At 40.7% G+C, this 22,322-nt stretch overlaps 2 protein-coding genes across 2 annotated transcripts; one reads left to right on the forward strand and one right to left on the reverse strand.

Annotated features, from left to right (window-relative positions):
* Window positions 1–3,181: 3,181 nt before the first annotated feature.
* slc34a1b (solute carrier family 34 member 1b) lies at window positions 3,182–21,109 on the reverse strand (the record flags this gene model as incomplete). Its single annotated transcript, XM_080900404.1, has 12 exons — window positions 3,182–3,760; window positions 4,381–4,505; window positions 8,892–9,008; window positions 10,781–10,948; window positions 11,326–11,389; window positions 11,837–11,932; window positions 12,604–12,799; window positions 13,182–13,293; window positions 19,864–20,007; window positions 20,287–20,433; window positions 20,789–20,974; window positions 21,049–21,109. The coding sequence occupies 12 exons, from the start codon at window positions 21,107–21,109 to the stop codon at window positions 3,182–3,184; spliced, it is 1,995 nt and encodes a 664-aa protein (XP_080756530.1).
* LOC308408306 (uncharacterized protein) lies at window positions 14,171–17,172 on the forward strand (the record flags this gene model as incomplete). The annotated part of the gene is made up of 3 exons (XM_080900509.1): window positions 14,171–15,366; window positions 15,397–16,311; window positions 16,459–17,172. Exons 1-3 carry the CDS (start codon window positions 14,926–14,928, stop codon window positions 17,170–17,172), a joined length of 2,070 nt encoding a protein of 689 aa, XP_080756635.1. The 5' UTR covers window positions 14,171–14,925.
* Window positions 21,110–22,322: the final 1,213 nt, after the last annotated feature.

The raw sequence follows: 22,322 nt of genomic DNA on the forward strand, positions 1-22,322 counted from the left end.
AATCAAAAAAGATCACTCATTCGTTTTAACTTCATACACTCTGATATAATAATAATAATATATTGACTGCTGCTTCAGAACCCAAAACACCAGATGACTTCAGAATCATTATTTCCTTACACCTCTTCTGCCCTCACCTTTTCAGTAATGATGTCCCTGGATGATTATGTGGAATAAGTATGTTGTAATGCCTTCTCATCACACAGTGAGAGAAGGCTGATGACAGATTATTGCTAAATCAGCACTTGGGCGGTGAAGCATAATGCCTTGCAAGCAAAATTGGAAGGATTGAGGGTTGAAAGGGTTCATGAACACAGTTGCTGAAATGTGTGCGGCATGACTTCATCATCACACACCATGTGTTTATACACCAATCTGCAATTGATCATTTGTTATTATTAATCTCTGGCTCTCTTCCAGTGTTTCTTGGTTCTGTCTGATTTCTGCATGTTAAAAGGGAGTTTTTTCTTCACACTGGCGCTGCACAGGTCTCCCACTGATCTTACAATATAAAGTGCCTTAAGGCTACTGCTGCAGTGATTTGACGCTATATAAATAAAACAGAATTTAATTGAGTCTGGTGGACTGGTTTCTTCTTTTGCTTTGCTCGCACAGAGCATAGAGAGTAAATAAGTGTGAGAGAGCATAAGGTAGGAAGTAACAGATTCCATGTTAATGGGATCACAATGATCGCACTGGGAGAAATGGAAAAACGATTGAAACACTTTACACATCGTGGATGAGTGAAGAGAAAGGGCACTCAGAGGCGTGAATGTGTGAACGATCGTGTTATTTTCTCTGCAATATTGTAGAGACTGAACAAAAAACAGCAGAAAGTTCTAGCAGCTCCAGGTCCTCACTGTGAATCCTTGGACTCAAAAAGGCTTGGCTGGAGTGATCCTGCCCTGCTGGACTCCAGCATTGATCCAAACTGCACCCACACAAATGATTATCAGCACTCACATCACCTCTCACGAGAAGGAACAGAGCTGGGTGTATTTTATAATGAGTGGATGTAAGAATGAGGTTCAAGGACTCATGGTAGTTTCTCTTCTCATGCTGCTCTTCGATGCCTTCAAGGTTCAAATGAATCAGCAAGACAGTGTAAACTCAGTGCAGACTGGCATGTGTATTGGCGACTTTTGAACATCAAAGCGAAACACTATCAGAGAGACATGAAGACAAGATGATGCTTTTCGTTAAAGAAAAGGTGAGCTGTGAAACCAAAGATGACTAATCTTAATAAACAAACTCTTATTTTAGACAATTCTGAACAAAAGTTATTGGCAGGCTAATGGTTGCTCTTCAGTTCGTCATGTCTTTGTCTATCACCTTACAAGTGAAAGTGTCTGACTTTGCTCTCTGATTGCATCAGTGCATTTCAGCAAGCCCATATTTCTTTTCTTTTTTTCCCCTTTCTTTATCAATTGTTTCAGAACAGCAGAGAAAACGGCACATATTCACACTTTCAGCAACACCTCCCGAGTGTGCATACTCACCCACTTGGAAAAGCATACACACACAAAAACTACAACACACACACAGCCCGCAACACGTTCATGCCACATTCATGCACTTCTTTGTAGACAACATCAAGCAGCTAATGTGGTGATTCTTTGAATTCCTTGTAGAGTCTCTGTGTATTCAGTCGCCCACTAAGACTTATATAACCAGTGAGTACATGGTATTTTCACTTAATGATCAAACATTTCTCCACTTGGTAATATGATTGTTTTATTAAACTCTGGACTAAACAGCGCTCATTTCTTTTTCTTGATTTTTCTACAAAAACTAGAAGATAAAATAAATATCTTCCTCAACCATTTCTGCATTCTGTGGGAAATAAGGCCTAATAATTGTTATTGTTATGTACTCATTCTGGCATTCCTACACATGGTGGTGTTTATTTTTAATGAATTTATTAAATATTCTTAAACTGGATAAAATTATTTGGTTTCTTTGTGGAATCCTTGATGTTTGTGTGTAAATCCTCACTGTTTGGGTCAAATTTAACACAGGTTGACATTTGACAGCAGTAAATATGACCCAGAAAAAGAAAACAGGTACAGGTGCTACATGGAGGCTGGATTTTAGATGCACAAGAAAAATCTTAGTTTTAGGGAATCTTCAAACTGTGAAACTGTACATATCATATCTGTGTGTATTTTTTGTGGGACAGTAGTGACAGAGTTGAAGAGGGACCTTGAGACTGTCTGTATTTCCACCTAATTTCTTCAGGAAATGAAGAAGCCTCTTGGGTGAAATGTCTTCATGACATGAAGAAGTCAGGTCGCTCCTAAAATGACCATGACTTGGATGACTGAGACACAGACAATGTTACTTGTAGTAAAAAAGTGATTTTTGTGGTCAACAAGACCAGGAACATGTCATAGAAATGTAGGAAATTCTCAAAATAATGAAATACGAATCATTTTTTTTAAAACTCCAATTAAAACAGAGATCAAAAGAGGGATTGTAGGAGTTTCCTACCACTGCTTTGAATGCAGTAACTAGTTTGCAGTAAGCATTTTTTTTAAGTTTTGTGCTTTGTTATAATAATCTAGATATGGATAATTATGCAATCTTATTATAAGGTTGATTTTTATGATGAAAGTGTCTGTCTAAATAGTTATGCATGATTACATAATAAATACCAACACTTTCACAATGTTTTTCCCAGTTTTACCTCAAATAATTTATATTTAAATCATTATGTTTTAATAGGTAAGAGAGGCCATGGCATTGCATCATAATGTAGATTTTACAAACACTAATTTACAAGAAATGAGTGTAAAATTAAAAAAAAAAACACTATCTCTTCTATGAAACCTTTTTTAAGGATTAATCATCCATTTATTAACGTCAGTTAGGCTAGTCATACATTTTGTATAGATTTGTATTTAAAAGGTCAGTATAGACATTCATTATGAGGGAATCGTTGGTTAAAAATTGGCAAAAACAAAAAACAAAAAAAAATTGTTCTCCTCATTGATTCTTAGTTGGTGTTGTCTGAACTCACATCTCATCCTAAAATTGCTTTCCATTTCAAACGAAGTCAGTCAGTCAGGAATCACAAATCAGTTTATTTCCAAAAAATTAAAAGTTACTTTTCTAAAACCTACTCTTTTGACAAAATGGAATTTTTCTTCCATTTTGTCAAAAACCCTCATTATTGGATGAATTACAGAGGAGTGCTGTTGCACCTCTCTAAACCTTTTAATTTAAGAACTGGTACATCTGGTCTTCTCTCATGCAGGTAATCCATGACTGGGTTGTTGTAAGCAAGCTGAGCAAACTCCGTGTGTTTGTTGCAAGAGGTTGTACTTGGAGATATTGGTGCTTCTTCTTCCTCTTGTCTGTCTTCACAAGAGAAGCTGCAGCAGAGAACTGTTTTGGCAATTAGGTGGTCCAGTGGTTTGAGAGAGTGCATCCATTTGGGCAGGAAGTCCCAGTTCTTGAGCTTGTTTGGCAGGTGATGGGGGCTGCGGGACTGCATTACATTCACCATGGTAATGAAGATGGTTACACCCAAGAAAGGAGCCCCAACTCCAGCCATCACCTGCCAACCAGCCAGTGAGAGGCCCAGCACCAGTGATGGAAGCAACAGGAAGCAGAGGAGTAGGTACAAGATTGCAAACCAGCGGTACTTGGCAGTGCGCTCACCGAGAACACGAGCCATCCTTATCGGTAGACGCATGAATGGGAAAGGATACCACAACAGAATGCCAAAAACATTGAAGAAAAGGTGACACAGAGCAATCTAGAAGACAAGAGACCTAATAATTAAGAATTCAAATGCTTAATGTGTATTGATGTCAACTCAAAGTCATACCAGTAGAAAGCGTCTACTGATTTCTTATAATGTCACACTGATATCATAAATATATTCCAATTATGCAACGCAGCTTTCATGAGTAGCTTATTGTAACACTACATTACAAAATACCTCACACTGCGGAGTCTACAGCCTAGCTATAGCTTGCTATGTTTTGGTTACATGTTTCAAACGGCTACCATATGTTAGGCAAAAAGAGGGTTATTTTGGCAGTATATGGCTGATTTTGATTACTTATACAAAGCTCAGATTCAGCAGGTTATGGCCATGAAGTCAAAACACAGCAAATACAAAGCAAAATCAAAGTTTTCAGTTTAAACATGTGATGTTTGTTTTGTTTTAAATTACATTTTCCACAGCAACCCTCTGGAAATTTTTGTTGTTATTATTATTATTATTATTATTATTATCATTATCATTATCATTATCATTATCATTATCATTATCATTATCATTATCATTATCATTATCATTTTCATTATCATTATCATCATCATTATTATTATTATATGTCCTTTGTATCCAGAAAAACAAACAAAACCTACCTGTATGGCAGCAGCAAGTTTGTTCCCAGGACTGGCCAAAGCTGCCAGCAGGGCTGTGGCAGTTGTGCCAATGTTGGACCCAAGAGTGAGAGGATAGGCTCGCTCCAAACTGATTACACCAATACCTGATGAAGATGACAAAGCCAAATGCTGTAAAGCATATCGTATTGGTTTACCAGAAAATATAATTAGTGTTTTGTTCCTGTTGAAATATTTATAGAGCACCACTAAGCTATACGGAGAGTTCTTAAGATGTTTTGTGACAAATACAAATGCCATCTATGATAGATCTCAGAAATTAGCCCTGTTTATATACTAGCAGTAATAACCCAATAAGTTATGAAAATTGTTCTCCAGGTGGCGTAATACTTATTGAGATAGTCGAAGGGAAACATCGCGGATATAAAGAAAGAAAGATATTTTTGTACGTGCCATTTGAGAACACCAGATAGTATTTTAATTTTTTAAAGAAATCCTTCTCATAAAGGTTAAACTACATCTTTGGCTGATAGGATGATTAGTGACTGCCAAAAGAAGGTCACAACTGAAAGCTGAAGACATTTATATAAGTAAAGCAAGTAAATAAAAATTGTACTCATAAAGCACCAAAATTCCACAACAAAAATGCTAAAAATATAAAGACAAAAAGCTTTAGCTGCCTTTAGAAAGAAACCAGTTGTCAGGCTAAGAGGAAAGCATTCCAGAGTCTATGGAGGCCATTGCCGTGAACTCTCCCATATGGAAAAGAAATAGTAAAAACATATATGATTTACTCAAGAAAGTGGCCACTTTCATGAGTAAATCATATATAAATCATATAAGGCTTACATGATTTACTCATGAAAGTAGCCACTTTCTCATTACTTTCATATATTTTTTTAGTAAGTATACAAAACATACAAGTTTCATTATATAATTTTTCAAGGGATCTTATATGTGTTTTCACTCTTGTATGCTTTTCATACAAGTTTCATACAAGACAGATAAAAACTTTATAAGATTTATATATATCTTTTCCATATGGGCTTTTTTTTATAGTTCTCTGTCTAGTATGATGGACAGCCAGCAGGTCCTCAAGGACCCCCAAGATGTATGGATGTAAATGTTCAGTGATCTATGCTGTCGCTTGTTCATGTAGTGCTCTAAAAGTCAAAAACAAAATCTTGGTAGTCAGTGGACACTGAATTTACTTGAAAGCCGGAAATGAATGAGCATCAGACTGATATGTAAGTCTCATAGTGGCATTCTGAACAATCTGCCAAGAATGCAAAAAAGCTTTGTTAAAGCAAGCAAATAATAAATTAAAATAATCCAGAAGGTATGAATAAGAATTTGGAATTTAGTGCATGAGACAATAGAACTCAACTTCACAACATTTCTTATCTGAAAAAACAAGAGCAAACCAGAGATTTAATGCGACTCAAGGGTTACCAAAGCTTCTCACAGAAGACTTAGCAAAAAGGGAAAAGAACCTAGAATTACCCTTACCCTGACCACAAATCTGTTAGGGCTTCTGTTGGCTCATAAAATTGAAGGAAACAGTCTGCTGTCCAACTTTTAACAGTCTATGGACGAAAACAAGATGCGCAACTAGGTAACTAGGAAATATCTTGGGGCTATATATATGTATATAGATAGATAGGTAGATAGATATAACTGAAACCTTGTGGCATACCACAGGAAAGACAAGTAGAAGATAAATGAATTTAAGCAGCCACAGAGGTAATAACATGGCTAATTAAACAAAATTAAACAAATTAAACAGCAATACAGCAAACCTTTCGTTCCTTTATTAATAGTTTATCAGGATAACCATAAACATGTGGATAGAGGTTGCGGTGTTAGAATTTATATTGTAGAGAAACCACTGGCCTTGGGGGGAGAGTGCAGTTTATGGCAAGAACACAACAGTAATTCTTATGTGTTGTTATCAGTGGAGTTCTCTCTGTATGTGTCCCCTGTTGTGACAACTGAAAAACAAAGTTGTGTAAAAACTTTACACTGGTACACTGTTCTGGCATATTTGTGGATAAAAAGTAATTTTCAGCAGTTCCTCAATCTTAAAAAAACAAACACTGCTCAGTTTTAACCTCTCCTAAACCTCTCTTGCAACATGTATTTCATGCATACCTTTATTTGTTTATTGGAAAGTTTGTTTCAGTAAGTTTCAGTGGTTAGAGTGTCTTTGGTTGCATCTAATTCAAGCTCCACTGATGGGAGTTCCACTTGGAGGAAATACCACAAATGTGTCGTCTATTAACACCACTGTTAGAAGGTTTATTTTTAAAGGGTTTTTTCTCAGTTGTATGGACAATGTTCTGCTTTTTCACTATTCTGGCCATTCAAAAAGCTTTGGCCACTTTCAAAAACCTCTGAACTGTGATTTTATTCCTCCACACCCACTTAAAAGGAAAGGTATGTAAAAAGTCAGCAATTAACAAGCTGCTTGTTCCTGACCTCCAAATGGTCAAAATGACGGAAGTTAAAGTAATAGGTCTGCCATGAAATGCTGGTATTTTTATAAAATGTTTTAGATTCCCTTCTATACACTTTAATCTATTCACAGTATGGCATAAGCTCTGTGATGTAATTGAAGGCTAAAACATGACAGATATCGAGGTGATTGGTTTCATGAGAAAGACAATCTGATGGGGGACAGGTGTGGGCAATTGAGGGTGAGGGGGAGACACTAAAAAGAGTTAAAAGTGGGTCATTGGGGAGTTAAAGGCTGTGCTGTGTGGTCCGGAGGGATGGTAGTATCCACTGCTGTTTAGAGTCAGTGGCAATGAAGACAGTTAGTTATTCCACTGTTAGGAAGGGCGATCTGTTGCCTCCTGAAGACATTTAAGACCAGTAAGGTTGCCTGTATTGCTCTCCTGTTGTCTAACACTGTATCTCCATGATACCCAAGCTATATATTATGTGTATGTGCTTTAATATGTGGGAAAGGTCGATAGCCAGGAATGTAATTTAGCAGGAGGGACAACTTTAAAGTTTCTATTATATTGCATGGGTTAATTGCAGGTCTGTTCATGTGGGTGGCTTGGCTTTTGGAGTGATTTGCCATGTGTAAGTATCCTGTATAACTGTTTGTGTGGGTTGCAGCAGCACTAACTTACAGGAAATTATTGATTGTTCTGGAAAATGTTAATATCTTCTCATGGGGAAAAAATGTCTGAGTAAAATGAAACATTAATTGTTTATAATAAATAGCATGTTGCCACCCAGACAAAACTTCCACATTATTGCTGCATATGAGGCGTCAAGTCAAAACTGGAGGCAAACAAATCCGTTTTTTCCTGCATCAAAGCCTCAAAGAATGTCTTCAGACTGTTACATCTCCTTTTGTATGATCTGCGAATCTCTGAGCAAAGAGTGGACAAAGGGACATTACGTAACCTTCCTGATATATTTTTGAGCCAGAGACAGTTATTGCGCCAGGGTTAGGGTGACACTGACTTAGGCAGGATTCACTTGAAAATGAAACTGACACCAATGCAACAGCCACTTACTGAAAACACGTGTTTTTATTGTCATAATCTGTCCTTCAGTTGCTTCATGGTGACTCAAGGTTTTTTGTGTCAAGTTAGTGAGGTGAGGATTATTTTATGTGCCATCTATAGGAAATTTAGTGATGATCACTGGAAAACATTCATGTCCCCATTCTAGGATTGATCATTTTCTTTATAGCGTTAGTCATGCCGTTCCTCAGCACTTAATTTAGCAAGCTGCTCCTACAAGGTTAAAGCTGATCACCAACAATAAAGCATTTTTTATATATTTTAAGTATACTCTATTTATAAAGTATGACCAAATACAATTATATCATCCAATTAAACCAAACAAGTGGCTCATTGTAGGTCAGCATGAGTGAGATAAACCTAAACAATCTCTGTAGAAGGAGACAATTTAAGAGTGGCCTGTTCCAACAAATCAAATGGAAGTTTAGAGTTTCATAGGCCAAGCCTCTTATTATAGGAGCTTTGTAAGAGGATTTGTGGGCACTGCTGGCCCTCTCCATTAGCTGGCAGAGTAAAGGAAGCTTTTTCAATAGAATATGGCCTGTAAATATGCATGGATTTTGACCCTTGAATGACCTTTAACTATCTGCTAAAGCATTTTGTAAACTCTGTTCTCAAAGACAGACAGACAGACAGACAGACAGACAGACAGACAGACAGACAGACAGACAGACAGACAGATAGATAGATAGATAGATAGATAGATAGATAGATAGATAGATAGATAGATAGATAGATAGATAGATAGATAGATAGATAGATAGATAGATAGATAGATAGATAGATAGATAGATAGATAGATAGATAGATAGATACCAATATTGAACAAATTAATTGTGATTTTTGCCTATAATCATGCAGCCCGAATTGATTGAGGCGACTAAAGTTAAAAAAAGAATAAACAGATAAAATCCACGAAGCTTGGCAAAGATTTGTGCACATGGTGTGCAGACTTTGACATTCAAAAGAGCAAAAACATACATCACTCACCTATAAGAGGAGTCATGGCTGAAGTAAAGACAGAGCTACTCTGCACCACAAATGTCACACCTGCACCCACAAACAGGGCGATGTATCCTGCCAGCCACCCAAATGGATAGGGAAGGTCTGCAGTGATGCACAAGAGAAACTTGAATCATTTTTAACTTTAAAGAATAAAGTGCTTACATTTTCCATGTAACCCCCTTCAGTTAAAAATCTATGTTAAAAACTAAAATGTCAGTTCTACACTCATCTGCCCGTTGATGCTAAAACTAAGAAGAATTGCTGATCAAAGGCAGTCATAAACACCTACCAGGACCCTGAAAGCTCATTCTGAGAACTCCCTCTTATGGGTTAACAAGGCAAGGAAACATGCATATTTGGAGCTGGCCAATATGAGCTGGAAGTTTCACTTGAGCTCTGAAGCTTTTCAAATCAAGAAGTCAGGCAGGGCTTCAATAAACTCTCAAATGATTTTTGTGTGAATTTTGTAAGGCTTCACAACATCCCTCACACATATAAAACAAATAATTATAATATACTGACACATAATAAGAATTTAAAAAAAATAAAATAAAAAAAAGCTTAAATTCACCATTGTGTTTAGCATTTCAGTACCATGGACAGCTCACAATGCTTGCCCAGATTGCTGATGGTGTTTCTCAAAAATTCATCAGCAATCTGGGCGAAAATTTGCACTTCCAATCTGCACTTCTCTTGATAGAGATTTTGGTCATTACTGAATTGAACACGATCCATGTGCATATGTAAATTTGCCCATTGTTAGTATATCCCTGCAGAGGTTTCCACTCCCATTGCACCTTTTCCAAGTGCCTTCTCACACCAGTTTCTTCCAGCTTAGTTACACTGGCCTTTTCTCCTTTAGTAACTGTAGCAGTTTAACCTGGGTTATTATGAGTGTTGGAAAGTACATCTTCATGCAATCACATTACATTTTTATGTGATGCAATAATGGAATGTATTAGTGTGTTAATTTCAGTAATAACATTGCAGTAACAGTTATGTTGGTTCTCACTTTATAAAGAGGTGGGTGGAAAGAGAGAAAAGAGCATTAAAGCTTTTTCTTTTTTTCAACTACAGTCAGCTTTTCTGCTGTGAGGGGGAAATGGTGTTGCACCTGCAACCTTTGTCACTAGGAAATATAGATGTAATTTTATTTTTCTTCTAGCTTTTTAGCTTCCATTTCAACCTGTAAATGCTTTTGCAGTACAGTCTCAGTGGTGAGGTCCTCTGTGGCCAAGTTTTCACCTTTCTTTTGATTCAAATTTAAACACTAAAAGAAAGATCTCATCTCCTGAGTAGGATAGAGAAGTACTTTCTCCAAATAACATAATGCATTAGTTTAAAAAATAACAAGTATTGTGTAATACATTACTTTTTTGAGAACTTTAGCAACACTGGTTGATGTTTTGCTGTTTGTTCAGTACAGTGACTTCCTGGAGCTACACATAGCACTAAGTAATACAAATCACACACGATGGGTTATCTGTATTACTTAGTGCTGATGGGTTGATGGGTTTATCCTGGCTCAAGAGTTGGCAGTTCATCTTGTGATCGGAAGGTTGCCGGTTCGAGCCCCGGCTCGGACAGTCTCGGTCGTTGTGTCCTTGGGCAAGACGCTTCACCTACCGCCTGCTGGTGATGGCCAGAGGGGCCGATGGCGCAATATGGCAGCCTTGCTTCTGTCAGTCTGCCTCAGGGCAGCTGTGGCTACAACTGTGGTTTGCCTTCCACCAGTGTGTGAATGAATAGTGGAATCGTAAAGTGCTTTGAGGATCTTGAAAAGCGCTATATAAATGCAATCCATTATTTGTTTCCTAACAAGTCAAGATATTCATTTTTTATTTATTCATTTGGTAGCTCAAATTTAGACTAACCTGTGTTGATGACTTTATGGATGGCCTTTGCTACTTGGCCTTTAAGAAGAGAGTTGAGCAGTTTGACTAGAAGCAGCAAACATGTGCACAGGACAGCCAGCGAGGTGGCGAGTAGGATGAGGCCCACTGTGAGGTCTGACATCTCAGCAGATGCAAACAAATGTCTACCTACAAAGAAAGCCACAATAACAGGATATTTGACTGCATTTATACCTTACCAAATGAGTTGAGACACTATGCAAAGTGACAAAACTTGAAGTTCAATTTACCACCATTTAGTTTGCCATATTTTTTGATAATGTTCTCTTACTGTTTAGTTATACTTGTATCGACTGTTTTGCTATGTAAATAAAAATTTCTTGAGAAGACCAGTTCAGTTTTGGCCTTCTCTTGTTGAAATAAGGGAAGCCTTTTATCCAGAACACACTGCTTGTATTCCAACATTATGGCATTATGTTAACTTCTTTGGATATGAGGTTGTACAGATTGGTTCTGGCTTACTATATGATTGATTCAGATTCAGATAGGACTTTAGGTTAACTTACACTTCACGTGTGTTTGCAAGTCATGGCTGGAGTCACAGCTTTCAGTGCTCACGTTGTGATGAGACTATGGATTTATGGATAGATAAAAGAAAGAAAGAAAGACATTAGCCAGGCCATTTTTACTGGCATCAGTGACAAGCTCCATTTGGTGCCAGTACACAGTGACACAGTATGGTAAATGGCCTGTATTTGTATAGTGCTTTACTAGTCCCTAAGGACCCCAAAGCGCTTTACACAACCAGTCATCCACCCATTCACACACTGGTGGCTATGGCTACAATGTAGCCATAGCCACCCTAGGGCGCACTGATAGAGGCGAGGCTGCCTGGCGCCACCGGGCCCTCTGACACCACCAGTAGGCAAAGAAGTGTCTTGCCCAAGGACACAACGACCGAGACTGTCCAAGCAGGGGCTCGAACCGGCAACCTTCCGATTACAAGGCGAACTCCCAACTCTTGAGCCACGATCGCCCCACGATGTGAAGGAGACAGGGCTAGAGATGAGACATTACCATAACAAGGTTGGTCTGGCACCATTCTTTCACCAAGCTCCTGTTCCTCATGCCCTCCTTCCCCATGGCGATCCCTGTGATCACACACTTGTCCAGCTGAGGGTGAAAGAAGATGTACATTCATTTTTCACCACAATTTTTTTGTTTTGTTTTGTTTTTTTTGCTTGGCAGCTGAAATGCTGATCGAGTTTATCAGTTTTCAGCAGTGACCTCAGCTAACGAGTTAGATGATACATGAGATGGTTTTGAGGTGACATTTTTCACTATTTACTTGAAAACATGTTCCAGATATTTCTAAATATGACGTGCATCATTTATTTTATACTTTACTTTTTCATGATGTTGAAATAACCTTACCATTGTTTTGCTGTGTAGTGTCAAGTTCAGGCATTATAAGTAGAAGAAAAATTGTGATAAGCCAAATTTTAACGGGTTGCTGATGACCCGACTCTACACCCCTACAAAGCTTAATCAGAATTTATTTGAAGATTTTTGAGTTATGGTGTTTCGACAGAGACACCCATCAATTATGTGCTCAGAATTGCCTTCTACCATGTTGTGTTTAATCTATTTCTTACATTTTGGTTTCTGTGATGTTTGGTTTTGGACAGAAAAAGAAAATAAATATAAATTACAAATAAATCACAACATTGCTGACCTGCTGTGAGTAACATCACAGTTACTAAGCTGAGATCATAGAGGGCTGCAGTCCAATGAAGGGGCTTAGTAAACAGTAAATTAGAAAAAATGGCGTCTGATGGTTTTACCTGTATGATAAGCTTGGTGACTGGCTCCGTGATGACCTTGAGTAGCTCGGGTGCTTCCTCCCCTGGCTCGAGCCTCAGAGTGGTGACCAGCAGGTGAGACAGCCGAGTCATGAACCCGCTCGCCACCTCCAGGGGCAACAGAACCAGGACTGACAGCCAGTTGAAGCAGTCATGGATTGTTGCTCCGGCAAAAGCACTATCGTGGATCACAGTCATTTTCTGTGTTAGCTATCCAGGAGCATCATAAACTACTCAGAGTGATTGCTTGTTAATCTCCTTTTCACAGCTCAACTTTTGCTTTTTTGGTCTTTGGCAGTGATGTAATGGGGCACTGGTTACTGGTATAGGATTAGTGTGGACTGGTGCCATTATTATAGTGTGAAGCTGCAGCTACAGCTGCTGATGCTTTCTCATCATCCTCCTCTACTTTCTCCTCTGCTCTCTTAACACTTTTTCCCTCTTCCCTCCATCTAACCACTTATCCACTTCACTTTTCCATTTCAGTGTCTTCTTGCCTCAACCCCCACCCTATTCTACCTCCACTCTCCTCCTCGGTCTTGCTGTGTTTTGTCACTCACCGTTGAAACTCAGTTCGTTCTGCCGCTTGCATCATGGCCACTATGGTGTTTGTAACCGAAGTCCCAATATTGGTCCCCATGATGACTGGAACAGCCGACCTGACTTCTAAAACTATGAGATGAGGCAAAAATGAAGAAGCATGTTACAAAAAAAACTAAACATTGTAAATGCATAAACACCATTGCAAATGGTAATGCATCATATATATATATATATATATATATATATATATATATATATATATATATATATATATATATATATATATATATATATATATATATATATATATATATATATATATATATATATATATATATATATATATATACATAATTACAGAAAATGGCCTTGTACTTTTTTGATGCAACATGTGTTTTAATGGAAATGAGAGGTGATTGTAATTCTAGGCTAAGTGAGACGGCTTTGGAGATGGGTTATTTTTGAATACGCCTTTAATGGCGATGACCCAGAGGGCAGACGTCAGGAAGACAAACATTTATGCCTTTCCATATCTTTCAGTCTCCAATAATTACCTCTAATCATCCTCATGGCTCTCTTATTTAAAACAAATCTTTGGAAGCAGAGCAGCAACTCCTGCATACTGATGTAATTCACTTTAACTACCCAGAGCAAAAGTGGAAGACCTACATGCAAAAGCCTGGACATTTTCTTGTAACCTTACCACATAATGGTCTTACACAAGGCTGACTGAGATGATGAGACATTACCCAGAGTAAGAAAGGTTGGATTTGATTGCCCCTCTAATCTTGCTTCACCCTGTCAGACTACACTTATTTTACATCATTTTTACAAATTGCAACTGCAGTACTGGAATCTCGAAATGGGTCTCAGTTAGCGTCTTGAGCCACCTCTCATTTATTTATATTTTGCATGGAAAATAGAAAATGGGTGCAGTGTTTAATTGAAACATGCAAATATACACATATAAGGCAAAAACAGAGTTTCTTTCTTTAAGCAGTGTTATGACCCAGTGATGTGTTTGTTGGTGTTGTGCCTCCCACCGGAGGATGGTGGCGGTATTTTCCCTTTTTTCTCTCCTAGGAGGTGGACACCTGGGCGTGGCTGCTAGGTATCTGGGTGGAGTCTCTACACACCTTCCGACTGGATAATTGATGGACCACCTCCAGTACTTAACGTCCGGATGACAGTCACCTGGGAGTGCTGTTTGGAACCCCGTTGACTCGGTCACAGAGTTGTGGGTTGTGTCATTGTAGTGCAGGCTGGAGTATTCACGTGTACCTCTAGCCTTGCCATGTAAATAATTGTAAATAAGTTAACCAGTGGCGGTCACTTTTTTGTTCCTTTGCTGTATAACTTTCACTGTCGCAGCCTAGTAGGCGTGAGAAGCCGTTTTCTTTTGTTGAACAAGTTTTCTCCTGTTTTTCGTTAGATAGTTAGGTAAGTGACTTGTCTTTTGTTTGGGCTTCTTTTTATTTTGGTGTAGGGAAGACTAGGGATTGTTTTATAGGGAGTTTTGTTTATTGTTTTGGCATTGCTCACTGCTGATGAAAATAAATGGCTGCTTAAATACTTAAAAAAGGTGTCGTTGTTGGGGTTTGTGTGTGGGTGGGAAGTGAGTGGGGCAAACTATTTGTTACGTTTATTTACTTGCCGGGACCAGAACGTAACATATTGGGGGCTCGTCTCTTTTGTGTTCTTTTTGTGGCTTGTTTTCTTGGTTGGCGGTTTTTTCTTGTGTGGGGGGGTGTGTGTGTTAGGATGGAGTTTAAGTTGGAGGACTTCACTCTGAGCCCGTCTGCGGAGAAGTTGGACAGGTGTAAAAAGGCTGACCTCTTGCTTGTTGCTGAATTCTTTGATGTGACTGTGCCGTTGACTGCGAAGAAGAAAGAGCTTAGGGAGCTCCTGTGTGTCCAGTTGACGGACAGGGGGTTGTTTGGTGAGCCGGGTCCTGCCGGGGGGGTTGAGCTGGGGGCTGTTGCTGGTGTTTCTGCCCCACTGAAAAATCTCCCTTTTCCGCCTAGCCCTTCTGTGGAGGAGCTGCAGTTAACGCTGCGCATTAAGGAGGTGGAGCTAAAGAAACAGCAGTTGGAGGTGGACGCTATGCACTTGAGGATCAGGGCTCTGGAGGTAGAGAGGGGAGCCTCTGTGTCTGCCAGCCCTCCTGTACCTCGGTTAGCCCCGCAGTCACCATCCCCGCAGGTACCCTCTCCGGAGTCATCATCCCCGCAGGTACCCTCCCCGGAGTCATCATCCCCGCAGTCGCCATCTCCGCAGCCACCGGCCCCGATGCCAGGTGGTGGCTTTGATGTGAGTAAACACATCAAAATGGTGCCGGCGTTTCGGGAAACTGAGGTGGATTCGTATTTCACAGTGTTTGAACGTATCGCAGGTGCGCTGCACTGGCCAAAGGATGTGTGGTCTCTTTTACTCCAATGTAGATTGGTGGGGAAAGCTCAAGAGGTATGCACCGCTCTTTCTCTGGAGGACAGTTTTGACTATGATATGGTGAAGGCTGCTGTCCTACGCGCTTACGAGCTTGTGCCAGAGGCTTACAGGCAGAGATTTAGGGATGGGAAAAAATCCGCCAACCAGACCTATGTGGAGTTTGCCAGAGAAAAGAAAACTCTGTTTGATAAGTGGTGTCATGCTACAGAAGTAAAAACCTTGGAAGACCTGCGTGAGTTGGTGACGTTAGAAGAGTTTAAAAATCAACTACCAGACACTGTGGTAACCTACTTAAACGAACAGAAGGTTACGACTCTCGCCGCTGCTGCTATACGGGCTGATGAGTTTGTGTTGACACACAAAGTGGTGTTTTCGGTTCCTGCTCACAGTTTTCCGTCTTCCAGTAGCCCGCCCAGATGGTCTCCAAGGGGCACCCGCCGTGCCATCCCCTCATCCATTGAGAACCGCGTGTGTTTTTTTTGCCATGAGCAGGGACACCTTATTGCGGTTTGCCCTGCTCTGAAGAGAGAAGAAATGACCAGGCAGGGTACATCTCCTTCCCCAATAAACCTTCTACAGACAAACTCTCCTACTTGGGGGGAGGTGATGGCCCCCGAAAATGATAAAGTAGATAAGGAGTTTAAGCCGTTTGTGTCAAACGGCTTTGTTTCCTTGATAGGAGAAGATCGGCGGACTCCTGTCAGTATTTTGCGAGACACTGGTGCGAAACAGTCGCTCATTCGTGAGGGGGTCTTACCGTTTTCAGCTCAATCCTGTTGTGGGGCGGATGTGTTAGCCTGGGGAGTTAGGATGTGTGTAATACGGGTTCCTTTACACTTGGTGCAGCTTTCGTCTCAGTTTTTGTCTGGTGAGGTTAAGCTTGGGGTGCGGCCCCAGTTACCGGTTGCAGGTATTGACATCATCTTGGGAAACGATCTAGCTGGCGGCACAGTTTTTCCGTCGCCAGAAGTAGTCGATATACCACTTACAGATAACAGTGGTTTCGATCGTGCCACATCAAAGGCTGTTCAAACCGTCAGTGTAAAGACATTTAGGCAGAGGAGAGGTGCGAGTGGATCCCAGCAACAGCAGCAGCAAAATGCTGAAACCAGGCCACCTGCTAGAAAAAGACAAGGACCTCGACGGCATAGGGACCGCAGAAGAGGCCAGCTGATGGTGGCTAATGCTCCATCTCCCACCCTTAAATTTGACACAGACTTTGATTTTGATTCCTCCAACGCGCAATTCATTAAGGAGGCGCTTGAGAAGAAGTTACAGGAGGGGCTGAATCTAAAGGATGGGAATTCTGAGGGAAGGGAAAAGGAGGGGTTGCAGCTGAGTTCAGGGGAGGATCATTTTGGTCCAAAGTGCTACTATGACAAAGCAAAGTTTTTCTTTGACAACATCTCATCTGATAATGGGCTCAGACTGACGTGGGCAGAGGAGCGAAAGCGCAATCTGGAGACTTTTGGTGTCCCTGGGCGGTTCCTGAGGGGCCAAGGATTCAGAGGTGGACGCCAGTGTTTTGGGGGCGGGTGCAGTGCTCGTGCAGGAGGATGAAAATGGCATTGACCATCCAGTCTGTTTCTTTTCTAGAACATTTCTAAAACAGCAACCAGCGCCTCATGCGTTGGTCCTTACTCCTACAGGATTTCAATATTGAGATCCAATATATAAGAGCTTAGAGAATGTTATGGCCGATGCCCTCTCTAGGTCGTAAATCAAACATCTTTGTGTGGGGTTGGATGTTTGATTTTTTTTGGGTGGGGGAAACTGTTATGACCCAGTGATGTGTTTGTTGGTGTTGTGCCTCCCACCGGAGGATGGTGGCGGTATTTTCCCTTTTTTCTCTCCTAGGAGGTGGACACCTGGGCGTGGCTGCTAGGTATCTGGGTGGAGTCTCTACACACCTTCCGACTGGATAATTGATGGACCACCTCCAGTACTTAACGTCCGGATGACAGTCACCTGGGAGTGCTGTTTGGAACCCCGTTGACTCGGTCACAGAGTTGTGGGTTGTGTCATTGTAGTGCAGGCTGGAGTATTCACGTGTACCTCTAGCCTTGCCATATAAATAATTGTAAATAAGTTAACCAGTGGCGGTCACTTTTTTGTTCCTTTGCTGTATAACTTTCACTGTCGCAGCCTAGTAGGCGTGAGAAGCCGTTTTCTTTTGTTGAACAAGTTTTCTCCTGTTTTTCGTTAGATAGTTAGGTAAGTGACTTGTCTTTTGTTTGGGCTTCTTTTTATTTTGGTGTAGGGAAGACTAGGGATTGTTTTATAGGGAGTTTTGTTTATTGTTTTGGCATTGCTCACTGCTGATGAAAATAAATGGCTGCTTAAATACTTAAAAAAGGTGTCGTTGTTGGGGTTTGTGTGTGGGTGGGAAGTGAGTGGGGCAAACTATTTGTTACGTTTATTTACTTGCCGGGACCAGAACGTAACAGCAGTCTTCAGGAATAGTTCTCTGGGCTCTTGCAGGACATTTAAGCTCTTCTTTGGATGTTGGTCTGTCATGATGTTCTCAGACTGCTTCAATAATGTTGAGTTGGATCAAAATCAACAATACTTTGTTTATTATTGCATCAGTTTTAAAAAAAGATCTCCATCAGCCCCAAACCATCACATAGCATTTACTGTGTTTTAATCTCTATCTTTGTGCTTCTCTCCTGACCTCATCTGGATATAATGATGAGGATTTGAACCAAAAATGTCAAATTTGGATTAATTACTCCGTACGAGCTGTTGCCACTCATTTTTAGTCCAGTTCTTGTGTAATCTTGCATACCTCAGCCTTTTCTGCTTGTTTTCCTTTCTTCTGAAATGGCTTCTTGACAGCCACCCTTCCACTGAGACCATTACTGATGAGGCATCATTGAACAGTAGCTGGATCAGGTGAAGGGCCAGATGCATCTCTCGGGTCCTGTGTCAGATCTTTGATTGATTACATTCCTATTTCTTAAGGCCATGATTTTCAGATACTGTTTGTCTGCTGTATATAGGGGTTTTTTTTTTTTAGGTCTGCCTTCTTCTTTTGTCCTTCACGTGTCCAGGTTACTCAATTTTTAAGGACACACTGAGTTTTCAGCTAACAGCTCTTTGGAAACTACTTTGTTGGCAGAAAACTACTATTTTATCCTGTCCAGCTGTATTATCTTTGGCATTTTTTGTTTTTTGTGGATTCAAAAATGAAAAGAACAAATGTTTTTGCGACAGTCTGTAACAAAGTGCAATTTGTTTCTTTCTATTTGCGTAGACATAACACTGGTTCACCCCTTCAGTTAGGTGGTGTTTTTTAAACTTGAATGATTCATAGGTCAGTGTTCAGTGGTTCAAAAAAATGTCCTTTTGAGAACAGTCAGGTATGGGGACTGACCTGAAAGTAAGTGAAAAGTCAATGAAATGCTTTGAGAGACCTTCAGAAAGCCTGGAGAACTATTGCTCAAGACCACATGTAGATCTTTGGAATCAAAATGTAATGAAATGAGGGGCAACTCAAGACTTGTGTACAGTACTATACATTAATCATTCTTTCATTATACAAGTTTGAAAACTGACATAAACATCTAAATAGTGGAAAGCTAAAAATAAAATAAAATAAAAGCAACAACGGTGCATTAATCTGCAGCCAAAAGTAGCACGCAACAAATAAATCATTTACAATAGACTTTCCTAGCACTTTCAGGAGATTAATAAACCCGTGAATGTGAGTTATGGAGCGAAAAGTTGGCACAATGCTCGTTTTAATATTTTTCAAGGGGTTGTTTAGATGCTAGATGACAGGAAACATCACTCTTAGCTGTTCATCTGCTAGTTTAGTTAGTGGAGAAATGTGTGCAAGCAAATCTTCCTGTTCTCTGAAGAACAATCCTCTGGTATAGTTTGTTAATGTAACCCAAACTTTATTTGCTAATTTAATCCTTAATGCCAAATAACAAACCGATCATAATGGATTCAACCCTCCACAGGGAATACGGGTTGTTATAGGACTTTGAGGCAGAAAATTTCGATTTGAACTATAGACTGCAAATTGATTTTGCTGCCAATAAGGCGCCATGGGGGTGTTATTTTCTCTGGTTTTATTGCTACGGTAATGGATTTTGTTTTCTGTTTATTAACTTATCTATATATGCAAAATAATAACCTGCAGAGACATAAGCCTACTGTGCAGACAGTACAATAAACACACACGCGCACACACCTGAATTCTGGCACTCACACATTTGCACATGCGTTTATGTGCCTACTCACGTCCGGAGGCCACCAGACTGACTACAATGGAGGTGGAGGTTGATGAGCTCTGAACCAGCACAGTAACCAAGATCCCCACCACGAGCCCTGCCACGGGGTTAGACAGCACTGCATTGTCCTGGAAAATGTCCCCTGCCACTTTACCTGGTTAGATATGCCACCCACATACACAGAAACACACACATAAAAAAATACCAGTCTTAGGAATCACAAGGTTGCCAAGAGCAATGTTAAACAAAAATCAAACTGTTTGTTTCCCCAATTTCAAGAAGGTCACAGATCAAACTCGGCAGTAAATTATACAGCAGCAGGGCCCAGTAGGATGGTGTGAACTGGTGCTCGGTGACTCACTTATTTGTCAAATATCAACAGACTGAGTCACTATGAACCTGCTGATGGGGCAGTGAGGGTCAGAGCGCTTACCCCCTGCTAACTGGAAGGCAGAGCTCAGAGTGTCCAAGGAGCAAACAAAGAGGAAGAGGAGGAGGAAGAGGAGAGGGATCTTGGATAGATTGATAAGGACCTTCTTGATCTTGTTTGGACTCGCTGCTGAGGTCTGAGGAGATCTGTCTGGAGAAAACAGCAAAGAGACAGTTAGACTGAAATCTTTTTTTAAGGGATTTTATCTGATGAAACAAAACGGCAGCATGTTTTTGGCCACTGCTCGACTCTCTGATAGCTGTGTCCTCTCACATGTAGAGATAGAAGCCATCTGACAAAGTACATTCATAACCCATATGCAGCCAAACACTGCTGAGTGAGAGGCCACATGATCCCACTGGCACTGTGTGTCTCCTGAGCATGTCCTTATCTAATGAGCCTGTGGCTCGCTTCTGCTGTTGTAATTTACCGCCTCAAAGAGGTTAAACCTGCTGCCAGCGTGGGAGATGTATGTGTCACTCTCCTCTTTATGCCTCTCTTGTACCTTTCTCCCCGGGGAATGTGCCTGCCTCCATCAGTGAGGGTTTGTCGGAGTGGTGATTGGTATGTTGGTTACAGCCCTCAAAGCTGCCAGTGAGGTCAAGGGTGGAGCCGATGCCAGACTCCCTGTCCTCCTCTGCCAGTGGGAGTTTGGGATGTGAGGGGAGCTGAGCCGAGTGTATTCTCACCCCTGGTAGCAGAAGAGGAGTCAGGCAATTCAAAGACATAAAACAAGAATGGTGGGAATTTAAACTAATGAGTTACCACTGAAGCCGAGCTCCGTGCTCCGTCCAGAGGACACTATGGTTATAGATCGAGAGGACATGGCGCTGTGAGTGCTGTGTGGAGATATGCAAGCAATTAAAATCGCAGGATGTTACCACCGTGGAGGGAACAGATCTGATAGTGGATGTATTTATCAGCCACCTGCAGCAGTAAGAAAAAGAAGCCAACAGAGACCAACAAGTGTGTATATGAGCCCATCTCTCACAGAGGTACAGGGATCAACAGACAAGCAATTAGAAGAGAGCGAAGGCAGCCCACGTGGTTATGTAATTGGCAGCCATCCGTGATGTGAGGTCAGGCGTCTCACCTCCCAAACAACTAAACAACCTCATCAGATCATGAAGAACACATTAGGATCCGTGTAGCTTATCCTGTCTTCCATTTCCTACAGCTGCGAGCCAGCTCTTCAAGGGACTCTCCAGCATCTATAGAGCAAGTCTCTTCAAAGGGTTTCATGCTCTTGATTTGAAGAGATCCCCCCTCCCACCCCCCACCCCCCAAACCCCCACCCCCATCCCACCCTTCTTTTTTTTCTGTCTTCCACTTCGGGGACTCCAGTGGAGGAGGGAGTACCAATGTCTCTTAAAAGCAAAGAGGATGGAGGTAATTACAGCAGCCGAAATTACAGTAATTACAGTCACTGCATCATCCTCACCGCGCGTGTCATCCTGCTGCAGGTTTCAGATGCGCGCGGAGGCCTGCGTTAACATATGTACATCTGTCTGTATGTGGGAGAAACAGCCCACTGCAGCAGGATAAACTCTGAATGTATCTGAGCTGATTTTGTGAGCGTGTGTACTGAATGTTATCCTCTAATCTAACTGCCCCGTTCGTCTGTTTGTCAGTCTGCTACCGTTCCCGTCTCAGCTCTTGTGCCGTTACGTGCAAGTTTGTGTTTAAGGCTGTCTCTGTGACTCACATGGATAATTTCTCAATTAGTGTTGCTGCAATTTTGTTTTGCTTTGTAGAAAAATGCAGGCTTTTCTCAAGCATTTAGCCAATGTTGTCAGTGTGAGTCAGCTTACTTGGCAAGATTTTCTAAAAGTATGTATGAGACATCGAAATAAAAGCTGGAATTTAAAAAAAAAAAAAAGTGTATATAGTAAAATAGTGTTGCCTCTTACCTTGTCCAAAGGCTTAGGTGTTGCTCATGACCCCGCTAAAGGAAGGTATCAAACTGAAGACTAAAACATCTTTAAATAGACCGAGTGTGGAGGTATCAGGGGGGAAACATCTACGTGATCTCTCGGTTA

Source organism: Rhamphochromis sp. 'chilingali' (genome assembly GCF_963969265.1).
Source record: "Rhamphochromis sp. 'chilingali' genome assembly, chromosome: 13".
NCBI classification, from domain to species: domain Eukaryota; kingdom Metazoa; phylum Chordata; class Actinopteri; order Cichliformes; family Cichlidae; genus Rhamphochromis; species Rhamphochromis sp. 'chilingali'.